At 60.9% G+C, this 16,789-nt stretch overlaps 1 protein-coding gene across 4 annotated transcripts; it reads right to left on the reverse strand.

Annotated features, from left to right (window-relative positions):
- Nucleotides 1–778: 778 nt before the first annotated feature.
- On the reverse strand, nt 779–16,542 carry MDFI (MyoD family inhibitor). Of its 4 annotated transcripts, none has more exons than XM_044776659.2 (5): nt 16,237–16,542; nt 14,620–14,706; nt 7,425–7,607; nt 4,274–4,498; nt 779–1,647 (listed from the first exon to the last, which is right to left on the reverse strand). In XM_044776659.2, exons 2-5 carry the CDS (start codon nt 14,693–14,695, stop codon nt 1,391–1,393), a joined length of 741 nt encoding a protein of 246 aa, XP_044632594.1. In that variant the 5' UTR covers nt 14,696–14,706; nt 16,237–16,542; the 3' UTR covers nt 779–1,390. The 4 variants fall into 4 exon arrangements, with proteins under 4 accessions (XP_044632594.1, XP_070371062.1, XP_044632593.1 ...); XM_070514961.1 differs by lacking the exon at nt 16,237–16,542 and adding an exon at nt 15,419–15,533; XM_044776658.2 differs by lacking the exon at nt 16,237–16,542 and adding an exon at nt 14,992–15,078.
- Nucleotides 16,543–16,789: the final 247 nt, after the last annotated feature.

Here is a 16,789-nt window from a genome sequence, read left to right on the forward strand (position 1 = left end):
ACCGATTTCCCATGAGGTCTCCACTTTGCAAGGCCTTCTTCAGCCACGTCTTCTCATCAGGACAATCCAAGTTGAACCACGAGGCAATCCAAGTTCTCTCACTCACCCTGGACCCCTCCCGGCTTCCTCCAGGTCCAGGATGGGGTGGGGAGGGGCTCCGTCCAGCCAGCCCTCCCCACCGGCAGAACCCACTCTCCCCCGGGAACCCCACAGTGCCCAGGTCTGCCCCCACCCCTGCACACCAAGGGCCTGGACACTTGGCCTCTGAGGCTCCCGCCAGCCCTGGCAGTTTTATTCTGTCTCAGGGATGACTGGGCCTGAGACTGGGCCATGTGACCCCCAACCCAGGCCACACTGGCCTCCCAGTGCAGCCCAGGAGCAAGCCCAGGCCCAGGGTTGCCCCCTACCCACCACTGCTCTGCAAGCGACAGAGGCATGGGCGTCACCCTCTGCCTGGGAGCCATCTCGGGAAGGGCTTGGAGAAGCTGGAGTCAGCAGGAGATTAATTAATCAAAACCTGAACACATCTGTTGTTAATTAATTCTATGCCAAGGTTAACTCTTCCCTCTCTGGGCTTCCCCTTCCCTTTGGTGGGAAGAGGGAAATAATGGTGGGGAGTCGGGACCCCTCTTCCTTCCTCCCCTTAGGGGGGAACGGGAAGGAAGGGACGCCGGAGGGCAGGGAAGCCTCATCCATTCCGGTGCCTTGTAAGGACGTTGTGGGGAGTTTCCTTTTGAGAGTCGTGGTCCATGGACATTACTCATGAGTCCTGAGCAAATCGGAGATGGACAAACATCTTTATTTACAGCAACAAATAGAACATGCCCTCCCTCTCCCCTTCCAGTCTTTTCCATACTGTTCCCCCTCGTGCCCTGCCCCAGGCCTAAGCCCAGCACCCTCTGGGGTCACTGTATGGGTCAGGCCCCCAAAAGAGCTCAGGAAAGGAGACAGGGAGGGGCTTGACTGAGGGTAGGGTGGGGGTCTCTTTTCACATTTTGCTGTCCTCTAAGCCTGGGGGTCAGGGGAGGCGGACGCCAGGAGCAGTGAGAGGTAGAGAAGCACACAGCTCCGGCGTCCCTGCCTCCCCCATGTTCCTGCGCCCCCACCCCAACTTTCACAGTGTTCTGCAGCCCTGGCAGCTGGCCCAGGAGCAGCCCCCACCCCAGCCACTGCCCCCAGGTCCTTGGTGCCATCTGTCCCTGGTAACCAGGGAGGAGGACTGGCTCTCTGCAGTGGGCTCAGCTCCCGGGATGGAGGTGGCCTCCGAGCGCCCCCTTCTCACGGGCTGGGGTTCTGAGAGGGCCCTGGGAGGGTGGGAGAGGACCAGGGGGACGGGCGATCAACCTCTGTGCCACAGCCCCCCTGGGGAGCCCCTGCCGGAATCCGCGGGTCAGGAGGAGAAGCAGAGCCCACAGCACTCCATGCAGATCTCCAGGCAGTCGGCCGACTCGCAGCAGGCGTCCAGGATGCCGCAGTCCAGGTCGCAGGGCAGGTCGCAGTCGGCGCATTCGCCGGAGCCGCAGCAGCAGCAGCAGAGGCACGAGTCCTCGGAGCTGCAGGAGCCGCACGTGGCGCAGTCCAGGACAATGTTGCACAGCGTCAGGAACTCGCAGAAGAGGCAGGACAGGATGCAGTGGACGCAGCAGTCTGCGGGTGGAGAGAGCCAGGTGAGACAGCCGGCGGCAGGGGACCTAGCCCGGCGGGGACGGTGTCCACCGAGAGCTCGGTGCTCGGCAGGAATTAAGCTCATGCAACCCTGGGCAGCTCCACCAAGTGCGGACTGCGAGGAGCCCCGCCTTATAGGTGACGGCCGTCAGAGGCACAGAGTGGCACACGCCTACCTCATATGCTGCAGAGCGGAGGTTCGAGCCCAGGCCGTCTTGATCCCGAGTCCCTGCTCGTAACCACCCTCCACCATTTATCTAACAAACACATGGAGCGATGACATGTTCTAGGCACTGCTCTGGGTGCTGGGCATGAATTAAACTCATTTAAACCTCCAACAACTCCATGACGTGGCGCTACGATCAGCCCCACTCCACAGATGAAGAAATCTAGGCCCAGAGAAGTCCCTGCAGAACATGTCCAGAATCCTACCACTCTGCTCCTCTCTCGCTGGGGCCACGGCAACGGCCTCCCCGTGTCTATTCCCCACACGTTCAGAGGGATTCTTGGAAGAGCTTTAGTCGCATTCCACCCCTGCTGTGCTCAGAACCCTCCAATGGCCTCTGCCTCACTGGGAGTAGGAGCCAAAGTGCTCACAGTGGCCCCCACGGCCCCACGTGATCTGGTCCCCTCTCCCACTGACCCCCGGATCACTCTGCTGTGGCCACACTGGTCTCCTGGTCCCGCGGGCACTGCTGCCCTGCCCGGAAGGCTCTTGTCCCAGATGCACGCTCGGCTCCCTCCCTTTCCTCCTTCTTTGCCCAGACGTCCCCTCTCGTGAGTCTGTCCTTCCACGAGCACGCTCTATAATACTGCACCCTGCCTGCCCCACCCCCAGCTCCCCCCCACCACTTGCCCTGGTCTGCTCTGCCATTTCTCGGAGGACTGATCACCTTCCACCGACTCCACTGCTTTCTCCTCCTACTAAGATGGAAGCTCCCCAAGGGCAGGCGTCTCTGTCTGTTTTGGTCACTGATATAGTACAAGTCTGCAGAACAGTGCCTGGCACATCGTAGGCGCTGAGTAAATAAATGGTAAATGAGTTGACACAGGAGCCTGGCCATGGGCTCCCAGCTGCTAAGTGGAGCTGGGACCCCAGGTGGCCTGGCTCTGGAGCCCGTGCTCTGAACCGCTCAGGCGGCTGCCAGGATGCTGAGCTGTCACCCCTCCCAGGGGTCAGGCCATGGGGAAGAGTGTGGAGTTCCCCTGACCAGGTGGGCCCCTGGCACATGGCTGCTGGTCCTGTGGGAGACTCACACCACCATGGAGGGCCTGACTCCCCCACCCTCTTCCTGTGTGGAGGGACTGGGGTCTGGTACAGCTGGAACCCCTACAGTCTATCTGCAACCTGGATAAGAGAGTTCTTTTCAAGCGCAAATCTGATGAGGTCAGTGGCTTGTTAAAAACCCTTCCTTGGCTCCCTATTGCCCCCAGATGAACGCTAGGCCCACGGCAAGGTTTACAAGGCAGTGAGCCCCTGCCTGCCTGGAGCCTCACTTCCCACCATTCTTCACCTTGAACTTCATAATCTACCCACACCAGCCATTTCTCACCCCTGTGCTAATGCCCCCCTGGCTAGACCCTCCTACTTGTCCTTTAAGGCTTGCTTAGCCACCTCCAGAGCCTTCCTGACTCCCCTCCCCAGGTTTCTGGGCTGGTGTGGGTGTCCCCCTGTGTGTGCATAATCCCCTGCCTGTGGCTTTATCACCGTATTTAAAATCTCACCATATCTTGATGAGCTGTTTGTGCCTCTCTCATGAGGCCATGGACTGGGTACCCAGCACACAGCCCAGGGCCTGGCTCAGAGCAGATGCCCCAGACACTTTAAGTGAATGAACACCCGCTTCGTAAGTGAGACTGTTGGGCAGAAGCCTCTCTGTGGGTGGCAAGATTTATGAACACATTATGTGCAAACACGTACACTGAATCCTGTTTGCAGAGGACCAGCTAGAGTCCCCCAACATGGACAGGAATTGCTTAAAAATTGTGGGGTGCAGGTCAAGCACCACTGAGTTACAGGCAGCTGTCACTCATGCTGGTGGGGGAGCTGGACCTGGCTGTCCAGGGTGGCCCTGGCAAGGACCTCCTTTGTGCTGGAGGAACAGTGGCTGGTGTATCCAGGTCCTCTGTTCTCCCACTGCCCCTGGCAGCCCCCGCCCCACCTCCAATGAACCATCTGATGGTGCATAATTTCATTCTGCTAGGTGCTCTGTTCTCACTGAACAGACGCTCCAGTCCTTGAGGAAAATTTCTGTGTCCAGACATGGGGGGTTTAAGCTGGTTCAGTCCAGATGGTTCCATTCCTTGTTACAGCAGCTCTGGGAGAGCAGGGAGGGGAAGGCGTTGGCCTTGAGATATGCCTCACTTTACCCAACAGGGGTCCTTTGCAAGGTTCTCTGATTTGACAGTCTTGCACCAGACTCCCTGGAGGGCTTGTTAAAACCCAGACTCCTGGGTCCCACTCAGAGGTTCAGGCCTGGTGGGCTTGGCGTGGGGTTGAGATTCCACTCCGCCCCAGCCGCCTGACAAAGATGCTGCAGCCCCTGCCTCGCACCTTGGGTTTGGAGGCCTCTCCAGGGAGGAGGGGGGGGAGCGGCGCAGGGCTCACCTTCCTGCGCCTGGAGAGGGATCTGGGAGGCAGCTGACTTGGTGCTGGCTTTGCTCTTCTTGCTGCCCTGGCTGGCGAGAGACGGGTGTGTCTGCAACTTCCGGTGGGTCTTGGGGCCACCCAGGGCACCATTCCCCGCCTGCCTGGCGCCGCCCAGCTCCGAGGAATGGCCAGAGCCATTCGCCACTAGTGGGGTGCAGCCCAAGGGGTTCCCCTGAGGCTGGCCTAGAGAGATGACGAGAAAGAGGGATGGAGGAAAGTATGGGGCTGCACAGCCTCCAGAGCTCTGCTCTAACCCTGCCTGCTTCATTCCTAGATACACCACAGGTCACGTAGCCGGACTTATATTCTGCAGGTGGGGAAACTGAGGCTCAGAGAGCAGAACTGACTTGCCCAGGGGCACACCATGAAATAGCAGCAGAGATGAGCCTGTCTCCTGACTCCCAGAGGGGCAGGGAGAGGGCTCAGAGCCCTGGACTCCACCTTCTTACCCCAGAAGAAATCTATTCTCTGACCCCTGGGGTCCCAGGAGTTGGGCGAGGGCGGTGTGGTGGGGGATGGAGGGCAGGGATGGTTCAGCTGGGGTGGGAGGATAGCAGTGAAGCGGTTAACCTCCGCCTCGGCCCCTGCCAAGCCCCCAGCTGTTTTTGCCCTTGGTGTGCTGGGTGATTTATTGGAAACATCTGTTTGGAGATGAACGCCCTGGCCCTGGAATCCAGGGGCTCCTCACAGGAGCCCCTCTATCTCCTGCTCCTTCCGCCTCTGCTCGCCGCCCCGTCCTGCCTCTGTGGGGCGGCTGGCAGAAGCAGTTTGCTGAGGGGCCCTTAGGTCTGGGTGAGGAGGGAGAGAAGGGAAGAGGGAGTCCAGTGGGGAGACCCCCAAGGCCAGGAACCCCCTGCCCATCCCAGGCTGAGGGACCAGATTCGGCCTTATCAGTGGGGTGCAGGGAAGCTGGCCCTGGCGATCTCCCCAAAACACCCAGTTCCTCTCCTCCCCTCACTTAGGTGTGCTCACCTGGATGGCACGGTTCTGTTCTTAAGAGACGAGGGCAGGTGTGTGTGTGTCAGGGAGGGGACCGAGAAGGGGTCACCAGGAGGCTGGAACCCCTCAGCTCACGGCCCCTGACTCCTGGGCAGGACCCTCTGGCCTGAGGACCTCTGTCAGTGTGCAAACGTGGGACACTTCCATTGCTTAGGCATCAGGATCTGGATCCTCAACCCCGTCCAGGCCAGGCCTCTGTGTTTGAACTGTGGTGGGAGGAGACGTCTGGGGTGCCCTGGAGGCTGAGGAGAGGGGAGGGTGGCCTCCGTGCTTTCCTTGACTCAGGGGGCTGGGCCTTCTAGCAATGGTCACATCACTGCACACTGACTGCGTCAGCCACTGTTCTAAGCGCTTGACAAGCTAATTATTCTCTCACTGAATCCTCTCAGTATCTCTACAGGGCAGCATCCTCCTCTTACAGATGAGGAAACTGAGACCAAGAGAAGTACAGTAACTTGTCCAGGGTCACACAGCCAGTATGTGTCAGAGACAGAACCAGGCTGGAGGCTGAATGCAAGGGCTCAGAGGGCAGAGCGGCCAGGGAGGGGCAGAGGTTGGGAGACAGGGGACTGGGCAATGAGCTGCTACTGTCACAACAGTCACTACTCTCTTAACTAGCAGCATACACATTTTGAGTTGTTACTAGCTGCCAGACACAGTGCTAAGAGCTTTATGGATAGTGACTTTAAATATCATGATAGATCCACTCTGATTGGCCCCATTTCCAGATGAAAACACTGAGGTCCAGGGAGGATAAAACGACTAAGTTTCCCCAGCTAGGAAGTGGAGGTGGGGGTGGGGGATGATGATGGGGAGAAAGAAGGCAAGGACAAGGTGGGGAGTCAGGGAGAGGATGGGAGAGGCTCCGCGCTGGGAGCCTTCGGCCCTGAGGTCCAGCTGGTGCCTGCCTCTGGGTAAACAGGGGTAAGGCCATGGGAAGTGGTCAGGCCTGAATCATTCTGCTCCTACCTCTTTGCTGCATGGGGGGTGACCGGGCTGGGTCTTTGGCCAGCTTCAGTGCCCCCTGCCCTGCTGCCTAAACACGGGCACAGGGAGGGCGTGTGTGGTGAGCCGAGGGCCCCGGGAGGTTCGGGCAGACAGAGCCCGCCTGTGGCCATGGCCGTGGGGGCTGAGTCACAGAGCAAACACTCAGGCCCATAGACACAGGAGTGTCTGTCCAGCTCCCATGCAGGCCCCCTCCTCTGTGGCCACGGCGCTGACCTCTTTCTCTCAGTGCTGCCGGTGGGTGTGTCTGGAGGAGGCTGAGGGCAGCGCGCTAGCGGGATTTAGTAACCCAGCCTTCCAGGGAGTCCAGCGTAGCCCCAGATGTCCCAGCTGAGGCGGCTCCCCAGGCCGGGCCAGCTGGGCAGGCACAGGAGACAGCGCTGGGCCGGGGGCCCTGAGTTCCTCAGCTTGTGTCCAGGGTGAGTGTTCTCTGCACCTCAGTATCCTTGTCTGCAGAGTGGGCTTGGCCATGACCCTCCCGCTGTGTCACCCCAGGGTGACTTGGAGAGCACGTGAGATCATTCAGGGAAAGAAAGTTGGAGAGTGCAAACGTGGCTAGAGATTTTGCGCATCTTATTAGTAATTACAACCCGATTCTGGCGGCCCCTTCTCCTGCTCTTGAGGGTGAGGGTGAATGCTCTCCCTCCCAGGACCTCCTCAGAGGTCGAGCCAAGCCTGGGAACAGAGCTGAAGTTTGGTCCTTTCTGCCCAGAGCAACTGGGGGCGTCTCTCCTTCCTTATAGTCCTTGATGCCCTGAAAGATGGGGCTGGCTGGGCTCTCGCTCCCTGCACGGCCCCCCAGCTTCTTTCTGAGGTGAGAGGCACCTCCTTCCACACAAACACACACCCTCTGGTCCTGAACAATATTGCCTGGAGCCTGTCCACACTCATTTTGTACTAACCATTTTGTACGTGGAGGTCTTCTTCCTAGACAGAAAGGACGGTGACAGTGTCACATGCCTTTCCATTACCGACATCTCAAGGCCGTGGCCCAGGGCTGGGCTTACATGGGCACTCACTGCATTTTTGCCAGCCCATCTGGATTGGATTCCCGCGTGCAACCCCTACATGTTGCCACCCCATACCCCGGCCCCTCAGGACTCACGTGTCACAGCTTCTGTGGGGACATCGAGGTCAGTGCTGTCCAGGGCCTGGGGGGCCCCGGGGCCATTGCCTTGGGGCATGAGGGGTGCCGCCTCCTCCAGGGAGCCCTCCTCTAGCGCTGCCTCCGCAGGGTGAGTGGATCCTGTTACTACCTCCAGCCCAGGTGGGAGGGATGGGGTCTGGGCTGGGGAAAAAGCAGACAACTGAGGTATATTTTCCCTGCCCTGGTCCCCTCCCTGAAGCCCAGAATGCCGTGAGCCTTCATTCTCTCTCTCTCTGTACCAGTCACCCAGCCCTTATCCTATGTGGCAACAGCCCCAGACTCCAAAATAGAAAGCTCCCAAACCACAACCCGTGAGTGAGCAAGGATGTGAGTGTGTGTGTGTGCACATGTGTGTGTGGTATCCAGGAGGGGGCTAGAGACACGTGGTAGAGATGGAGTGGGGAGAGGAGGCAGAGACACACAGCCGGAGAGAACAGACAGCCAGTCGTGATGGAGAGATTAGGGACAGGCATCAAAAGTGACAGGGAGAGAGAAAGAATCAAAGGGACAGTGAAAGGTAGAAACCAAGAGATAGCGCATGAGAACGCGGGAGATGGGGCGGGAAGAGAGAGCCGCAGAAACCCTGTGACGGACAGCTGGGACGGGACAGCCAGACGGGAGGGAGACTCAGCGATGGGGAGGAAGACAAAGACAGGGTCAGAGACAGAGGCGATGGAGAAGGGAGCGTGAGACAGACAGAGTGAGGGGGAGATGGACAGTAAGAAATGGGGTGAGAGAGAGGATGACAGTGAGAGAAAGAGTCAGAGAACCCCGGGGGTGAGGAGAGCGATCAGGCCTGAGGCAGAGGGCCTACAGGCAGGAAGAGAGACAGGGACATGGCCCATGAGGGCTGGGACGAGGCGGACTGAGGTGGACCGCAGCCACATGTAATTACAGTGACTGGCTCAGCCCCTGTGTGCAGGGTGGGCGGAAACAGAAATGGAGCCACCTTCAAACCCACAGCTCCTGAGTGGCTGCACTAGGGCCCCCGGGCCAGGGGAGACTATTACGGAGGTGGGACATGGAGGAGGGAGGCAGAAAGGAGCCCAAGCTCCCGCCCCTCAGTCACCAGGGATGGGAAGGCCTGAGAGTGAGCAGGGGGCAGAGAGGGTGAAGCAGGGGCCCCAGGGCCAGCGGCCGGGCCAGTCAATTACAGGGTGCTGCCTGAGCATCTAATCAGACCCCAGGTTGTGCCATTGGAATGACAGGGGCCTCAAGAGGGTGGCCTCCTTGCCTCCCCCCACGCCATGTTGGGAGCAGGGGAGAGGAAGAAATGAGAGACTCATAGGGAGAGGAGAGAGACACAGGGAGACAGAAAGATGAAAAGAAAGGGCGGTGGAACCCAGAGAGAAAAGGATCCACACCCACCCATGGACACTACACAGAGAGACTGGGAGAGACACACCCAGAGGGGCAGAGAGATAGAGACACAGACGAGTCCTGGAAAGAGAAGCGGAATCAATCCCAGAGAACATATGGTCCTTCTCTGAGCTATCTCCAAACGACAGCGACAGCGGGAGAAAAGAGGAGGGAGATAATTAGAGGGAGAAAGGAAGGCTGACCATGCAGGTCTGGGGAGGGGAACATCCTGAGGGGAGGGACCATCCAGGGGCTCGGCTGCCTCCCTGGATCCTGAGCATCCCTCTGTGGCCTCTGATCCTCAAAGACCCCTGAGCAGTCCTTGTTCCAAAGACCCTGGTCTCCCGTGGCTAGGGGGATGGAGGGGCCCGAGGACCCAAGTGGGTAGCACAGAGAGCACAGGCCGAGCTGGCGTGCTCACGCCTGCCCAGGGAGACCTCAGGCCCTGCCTGGAGACAGGAGCTGGGGCAGGGAGGAGGGAGGGGCTGGGGCTCCTGCAACTCCTGAGGGCCCCAGAATCCTGTGTTGGGGACCCCTCATGGTGCCTGCTGCTGCTCCAGGGAGGCAGGGGACAGGGCCCTCCAGTCCCATCCACTCTTTGGGCCTGTTGAGAGCCCCCTCATCAACTGGGTTAATGAGAAGGGTCAAGGCTTTGGGAAGATCACAGGGTCGGGCGAGGGGGAAGCAGGCGAGTGGAGATGACTCCCAAGGAGGAGCCACGCTGCTGCTCCTAGCCCTGAGCTGGTCTGCAGCAGCTCAGACACAACTCTTGAGGGCGAAGACCAAATTGGCACAAAGAGGGAGGCTCAGGGCTTGGGTCCTCACTCCCAGGAGGGGGGCCTGCTAAGCTCTAGCCTCTGGCCCCAGAGGCATCTTGCCAGGGCCCTGAATCGGGAGTGCAGACTCTCCCACGTGGTGTAATGAAAAAGGCCTGGGAAGATGCTGAAGACCCCAGCCCTGGATCTTACCAGTTAACAGCTGGGGCAAGTTAGCGGGTCTTGGGTTACCTTGTGTGTAAAGGGGGGGTCCTAACGCTTATCCCTCAGAGTTTCAAGGAGTCAGTGAAAGGCTCAGCAGAGCCCTGGCCTGTGGGGGGCCATTCACGACCACGTCCATCCACACAGCCACCTACCTGCCCGCTGTCCTTCCTCCCTCCCTCTTTCCCTGCCTCCCTGTGCTGTTTGATTCAACACGTATCCAGCAGCGATGATGCACCTCACAATATATCAAGCACTGGGTAGGCCAAAATGAGAAAGACCAGGTCACCACCTCAGGACTTCTCTGTCAGGAGTGGATTGCAAGGCGGTCACACACACTGAGGGGCAAGAGTTCCTGCAGGGGGCAGCCCGAAGAACTGTGGAAATGCAGAAGACGGGCACTTATCCCAGGGGGTGGTGTGTGTGTCTAGGAGGTTTCTAGGAGAAGGCAATGCCCACAGTGGGTCTTGAGTAATCAGTCAGCAAAGAAGAAAAGGACATTTCGAGATGAGCAACAGGAACCAAGGGCCCCAGGGTGAACAGCCGCAGAGTGAACAAGGGACACCAGAGCCATGCCTAGAATGATAGCTGGTGCATGGCAGGCCTGTGGTCACTTCCTAGGCTTTCTGCTGAGGTCACTGGGGTGCCCTGGGATGACACCGTGGGTCCTGTAGAAGAAGGAGCCAGGATGGCAGCTTTCCTGGCCCCCAGGGTTGGAGAGGCAGGAAGGGGAGGAAGAGGGGATAGGGAGATTGGTCCCCATCTCTGTCTTCCTCCCCCAGTGTCACCACTCTCTGGGTAGTCTCTCCTAATAGTCATCTACAGGGCTGGTGACCTTGAATCTGGTGGGAACAGGAAATCACAGAGAGCACAGACTGAGTCCCAAGGAGACCCCTCCTGCAGGAAACCTGCCATTCGAGGGTGAGCGTCAGACCTCGGGAGGAAACCAGGGAGGAACGAAAATCCAGTCCAGTCATCTTGACCTGGACACACAGAGGGACAGACCTCCTGGAGCCAGGAGGGGCAACAGAGGGGATCTGGCAGACACCCGAGAGAGCAACACTGAGGTCAGAGGAGGAAACTGTGCCAAGTGCTCAGAGACATGGAAGCAGACTGAGAAGGAAGAAGAAGTGGCAGGAAGACCCGATCTGTGAATGAGATACTGCCCAGAGGGCCCGGATGCCAAGAAGCGGCTCTCGCCGGGAACACAGGAGCAGAGAATCCAGGCCAGAGGTGAAGTCCCAGTGCTCAATCACCAAGACACTGAAAGAGCCCAGCTTTCCTTCTTGGGACCACGAGACTCTGCTGTCCAGCCACAGAGGGAGAACATCTCCGAGGAGAAACTCCCCGAGGGACGTTCAAGAGGGTAGAAATGTGGGGTGGGCCACATCCACCCAAATGTGGGGGTGGCCAGCAAAGGCCAAGGGCCATTGTGCGGATGTGCAACTCTTGTTCTGTATACAGGCGCCTGCCAAGGAGGGCAGGGGTGGGGCTGGAGTCCCTGGTTGGGGCCCTTTACTCCCCGGAGGTGCCATCTGCTCACCCAGCTGCATACCGGCTCCATCTGACCAGAGGGCCACCTTTTTCTAATGTGCACAGGGGGCCAGCCATGCTGGTGGCATCTCTGGGCAGAAGCCCTCAGGCCTGCACCTCCCCTCTCACAGGTGTTCATCTACAAGGGGGAAATACAGAAAGGAACAGCCCTTTCTGGACACACTCTCACCCCTAAGACGGGACAAGGTTCTAGTCAATGCCCCGGGTTCTGGAAAAGGCCCCAGAAGGGAGTGGGAAAGTCATGTTTAAATCTGTCAGCCCCAGAGCGAAGGCTGAGAGACCAGCAATCTCAGCAAGGAACTGGGGCTCCCTCTGCCTGCCGTCCTCCAAGGCGGGGGGTGCTCCTGGACCGAGAAGGAGAACGGGGACCTCTTCTAGGTGGGATGGGTTCCCTCCAAACCTGGAAAGTGCCCACAGGACCCTCGTTCTGGAGCTCCAGTGCCTGGTCCCTCAAGTCTAGCCCTTTCCATGGTCTTTATGGTCAGTGGATCCGGGCTCCCCACTCGGAGCTCTGACCGTCTTCAGAGGGAGAGGACGAGGACCTGATCTGCTCAGAGTAGCACCTGGAGCCCCATCCTCCAGTCTCTCCTGGGCTTGCTGTTCAAGGTGGACAAGGATCCTGCGGTTCAAGCAACTGACCTCTCCACAGCCCCAGGCCACCCCTGGGCCTGCTGACCAAGCCACCCATGCTTATATTATTCCTCTTGACCAGATGGTGCTACCCCTCCCCCCTTCCACTCCCCAAATCCTTCATGACCCAGCTGGAGCTTCATCTCTTCCTCCAGAAAGCCCCCGCTGACCCCCGGCCGATAGGCCCTCCTCCGAGCGGCCCACTTGCTGAGAACCGAGCACCCAGTGCCTCCCGTTGGTGATTATAACTTGGTAGTGAAGTCCTGGCTCCTCAACCGGCCTGCAGCCCTCCCCAGCTCAGTCCCTTCAGGCAGTGTCAGTATTCACCTCTGCACCCCGAGTGGGCACTCAGCAAATGTCTGTTGGTGAGGACTGAGTTCTGGAGTTTGGAATGCCCCAGATCAGGGGAAGGATAGAGAACGAGACAGCAAGGATTAGGGGTGGCACCTGGCCCCAAATCCCAAGAAACTGAGGCTGTGGACTCCTTTGATGCACACGTGTGACACAGGCTGGGGACCGGAGAAGGCCTGAGCTGGCCAGTTTAGCTGGGTTGGGTTGGTTTTATTTTAGGTCTGAAGGTTCCAATTCCCCAGGAAATTCAATTTAGAACCAAGCGCAGGAGTGTGACGCCCCAGTGCTAGGCAGAAATCTGCTGTGGGTTAGGGAGCCAGACTCTGGGGCTCTCAGGGGTGGGTGGGGAGGCCACTGGGGGAGCCAAGGGTGTGGGGGCTTGGCCACCTGCCCCAACCAGAGCTGCCCTCAGGCCCCTTGCACCCTGACTGCAACTTGGGTGGCTGAGGGAGGGGCTGACTTGATCCCTGGCCGTCCTGCCAGCAGGGCCCCTGGGGGCAGCGCTATGGCCTTGCTGTTCTGTCAGTGCTCAGCAAGGAGCGTGGGGGATTCTGGTCTGGGAGTTAGGCGTCTGTGGGGTTTTGGCTGGGTCTCCTGCGGTTTGGGCTTCCTGGGCAGCAGCCTCATTCTCCCAAGGCGGCAGAGCTGGGCCTTCTCCTGTTATGAAAGCCACATTGTCTGGCCCAGCCCAGGCTGGGGAGGGGGCTCCCTGGGGTGCTGTGGGGGGGCCTCAAGTTACAGCCTAGGGCTTAACCCTCCCAGTGGTCCACGCTGGCCCTTGTCTTCTGCCCTGAGCACCTTTAGCCCCCTCCTCTCCCTGCTGGGGCTCAGAATGGGTCAGACGGCGGAGCAGATCTTGGAAGGAGGCAGTGGAGAAGAGAGCAGAGAAAATGGATAAGCGGGGGAAGAAAGCAGGGGAGAGTGGGAAGATGAAGGAGAGAGAGGGTTCCCAGACACAGAGCAAGAGCCTTCCCCGCCCCCTGCCTCGAGCTCTCCCTGCAGGCTGAAGGAGCCAGCGCTTGGAGGCACTGATTCTCCCCCAGTCCCCGCTCCAGGGGCCCCGCAGACAGGAGGGAATCCGAGGGTTAACAGGGACGTGCAGCAGACACATTAGTCTCATTTATGTGCTGGCCCCTGGCCAGACATGTCCCACTTGTCCTCATTCGGGTTTAGGAGACCCCCTCCCACCTCCACAGCCCTGGGCGTCCAGAGCCCCAGTGTCCACACCAGGCAGACCCTGGGAGCTGAGACAGGCCCCTCGGAACAGGCAGACAAGCCCTGATGGGCGGATGTGGAGACTGAGGCCAGAGAGGGGCAGGAACTTGTCCAAGGCAGGGCAGGGAGTTAGTGTCAGAGGTCCAGGACCAGACCTTCATGATTCAGACTCGAAGAGGGGGAAAGGGAGAAGGGGGTGGGTCAGAGAAAGGCGAAAGAGCTAGCCTAGCCAGGAGCTGCCACTTAAGTCCTGAGATGTGGGCCTGTACCCTTCACCCCGCTGCCTGTCCCCGTGCAAATCCCACGTGGTCCAGACTTATCCCCGACCCCAGGTTCCACTGTGAGCCTGGCCTACATGGCGCCATGAGGAGAAGCGAGGGCCGCAGCTCGCAGAGCTCCCACCCCAGCACCCTCAGGGAGTCACACACCCTCCTGGGGTTGGGATGCTCCTGTGGGAATCCCAGGGACAGGGACCATACGGACACTGCGAGTTGGGGAAGGAGCATTTCACTCCGGTTGTGGGCACAGAGTTGGAGTGAGTGTGCGTGTGTGTAAGAGCCAGGCCTAGCCCGGGTGGGGAGGAAGGCGAGAAAGACGAGATGGCAAGGAGGGGAGGGGCCGACAAAAGTTTTGGGAATCGCTCAGCTCTGGTTGGGTTGGAGGAGGGGAAGGAGAGAAGGACTCAGACACCCCCACCCACGCCTGAGGCCCCCATAAATATTTACACACTGGGCAGAAATGGTCGGGACGCAAATCCCAGACGGACAGACAGACACTGCGGTGTGTGTGTGTCTGGTGTTGGGAGTAGGGGGAGTCGGAGCCAACTTGGCGCGGCAGCCGCCTCCATTCGGGCCCTGCCCCCATCACCCCAGCCCTCCGCCCCCCTTGGACCCGGGCCCCGATACCCAAATTCCTCGTCCCGGTCTCCACCCGAGCTCCCCGAACCGTCTCTCCACGTCTCAGGGAGGAGGGGGGAGAATTAACACCCCCCCGCCTCCCACCTCCACCCACCCCGCGAGCCGCCTACCCAGCTCCCGTCCAGACTCGCTCTCCATCCCCGGTCCTACCTGGGCCCGGGGCTGCGCTCGGGGCTCCATGGGGCGCGTCGCAGTGAGGGGAGGGCTGGCCACTCACCTGGGACATCGGCTCGGGACCTGTGGAAAACAGGGCTCAGCGGGCGGGGCCGGCCTTCCCCCGCGCGTGCGGGGAAGGGGGACTGGCAGGGGGGACCCAGCCGCAGCCGCGCGCCTGCCCCTTTTCCAGCGCGGCAGGGCCCCGGACTAACTTACTCGTGCGGGCTGCGCGCTGCTCTCTCTCCCGCCCGCCCGGTCACCGCGCGGGGCCTGCCATGCGCGCCGGCTGCAGGCACCCCAGCCGGGGCCGCTCGGCTCCTCGCTGCCCGCCCCGCGCCCCGCGCCCCGCGCCCCCGCCCCGCTCACTCGCTCCTTTCTCCCATTTCGGCGCCAGCGCGCGCCGCTCGCCCCCTTCCTTCCTCCTTCTTTCGCTCCAGCCCCCTCGCTCCTCCCCTGCTCGCCTCTCCCCTCCCCTCGTCCCTGGCCCACCCTCTCCCCGCCCCCTCCTCGCCCGGCCGGTCGTCCCCCCACCACGTCCCTTCCCCCCGCCCGGCTGGGCGCTGCCTGGGCCGGACACGTCTGTCCGCGGGGCGCCGCGGCCGAAGCCCCCACAGGAAGCCGGCTCAGCGCGCTTCCTCCGCGCTCGCCGCGCTGGGCCCCGGCTCCCCACATCTCCGCCCCCCAGGCCCAGCGCCCCGAGGGGCTGCGCTTTCTCCCTCGCCTGTGCTAAACTCTGCCGAAGTTTGAGGAAAATCAGGAAACGAGAGAGAGAAGCCACTGTGACCACAACCACCTCGAGCCAATTGTCTGAATAACTGTAGCCCCCAAATCTCGTTGTCCCAAAGATGGAAGTGGTCGAGTTCCTCTGGCCCCCTTCGCCCAGCCCCTCGGTCTCGGCTGGATCCTGGCGCCCGCCCCGCCAGAAGTTGTCCCTCCGGGGAAATCCGGTTAGTGACGAGCTAGCCTCCTGCGTCCTGTGGTAGCTCTGCGCATCCCTAATACCCCCAACCCCTACCAGCTGTGCGTGGGAATTCGTGTCCGAAAACCAACTTTGGAGGCAAAGAGAGGTTCTCCGAGCTCAGCCCTTCTTTTGGCTGCATCCTGGAATCCGAGACCTTCCACGTCGCGGGTGCGCGGGGAAAGGGGAGAGAAGGGGCCCCTCCAGGCGGGGACAGCCTGGCGGCACATCTGGAATTGTGCGCTGGGTCCCTCCTCAGGGCCGTGGGGGTGGGAAGGAGCCGCCGCCAGGCAGTCCGAGGGGGTTCAAGGACCCTCAGCGTGACCCGGGGACCAGGTCCCCGAGAATGGGGGAGGGCATGGAGCCTGCGGCCGGCCGCGTGGGGCTGGGCGGGCCGATGGGACGATCCTCAGGTGGAGTCACCCGCTGGGGTGACAGCGTCTCGGCTACACTTGGCCCTGGCCGCCTGGGAGCCGAGTCCGGGCTCCCCACCACGAGGGCCAGTGAGCAATTAGGGAGGCGGCGGCGCCAGGCCAGTTCTCCTCGTCCCGCGTTCCAGCCCGGGCTTGAATCGGGGGCTGGGATGCGGGGGACCGAGTGAGGGACTTGGGGCTTCTCCTTGGTTCCTTCCAGTCTCCGCAGTCGCTACTTACAGCGCTCAAAGGTCCTCGCGGCGCCGTCGCAGCCGGGACCACCGTGGCCCCCACGGCGCCCGCTGCGCTCTCGCCACCGGCGGCGTCGTCCCCGAGATGAGCCCAGGCGGCTGTGGTTGGAAGAGGGGGCCCCGGGCTAGGAGGAGGGGGTCCCGCTCCCTGGGCAGGGCTGCCTGCTGCGGGGGCCCGGCCGGCAGCCCGGGAGCCAGCCCGGATCAGGCTGCTGTCTGGGCGCTCCGGAGAGCGGGGTGGACTCCCCCTTCCTGGCAAGGGCTGAGTCACCCGGACGCGCCCGCACTGGGGCTCGGCGACTGCTGCATTCTTACCGGCTTACCTGGGCCCGCGGGTTAGGCCTCACCCTCCGCCAAGGGTGGGGTGGGGAGTGGGGCAGAAAGGGGGCTGGACATTGTCCTTCTCTCTCTGTCCTTTCCTGCGTGTAGGTCCTTCTCCCCAACCACAGCCTCTAGTGTTGCACCAACACCCCCCTGCTTCTCAATCATTATCCAGGGTCCCTAAACTCGGGGTGGGGCCTGTACCCCAGCCTTCCTGTCCG

This window comes from Equus asinus, chromosome 8, assembly GCF_041296235.1.
Source record: "Equus asinus isolate D_3611 breed Donkey chromosome 8, EquAss-T2T_v2, whole genome shotgun sequence".
NCBI classification, from domain to species: Eukaryota; Metazoa; Chordata; class Mammalia; order Perissodactyla; family Equidae; genus Equus; species Equus asinus.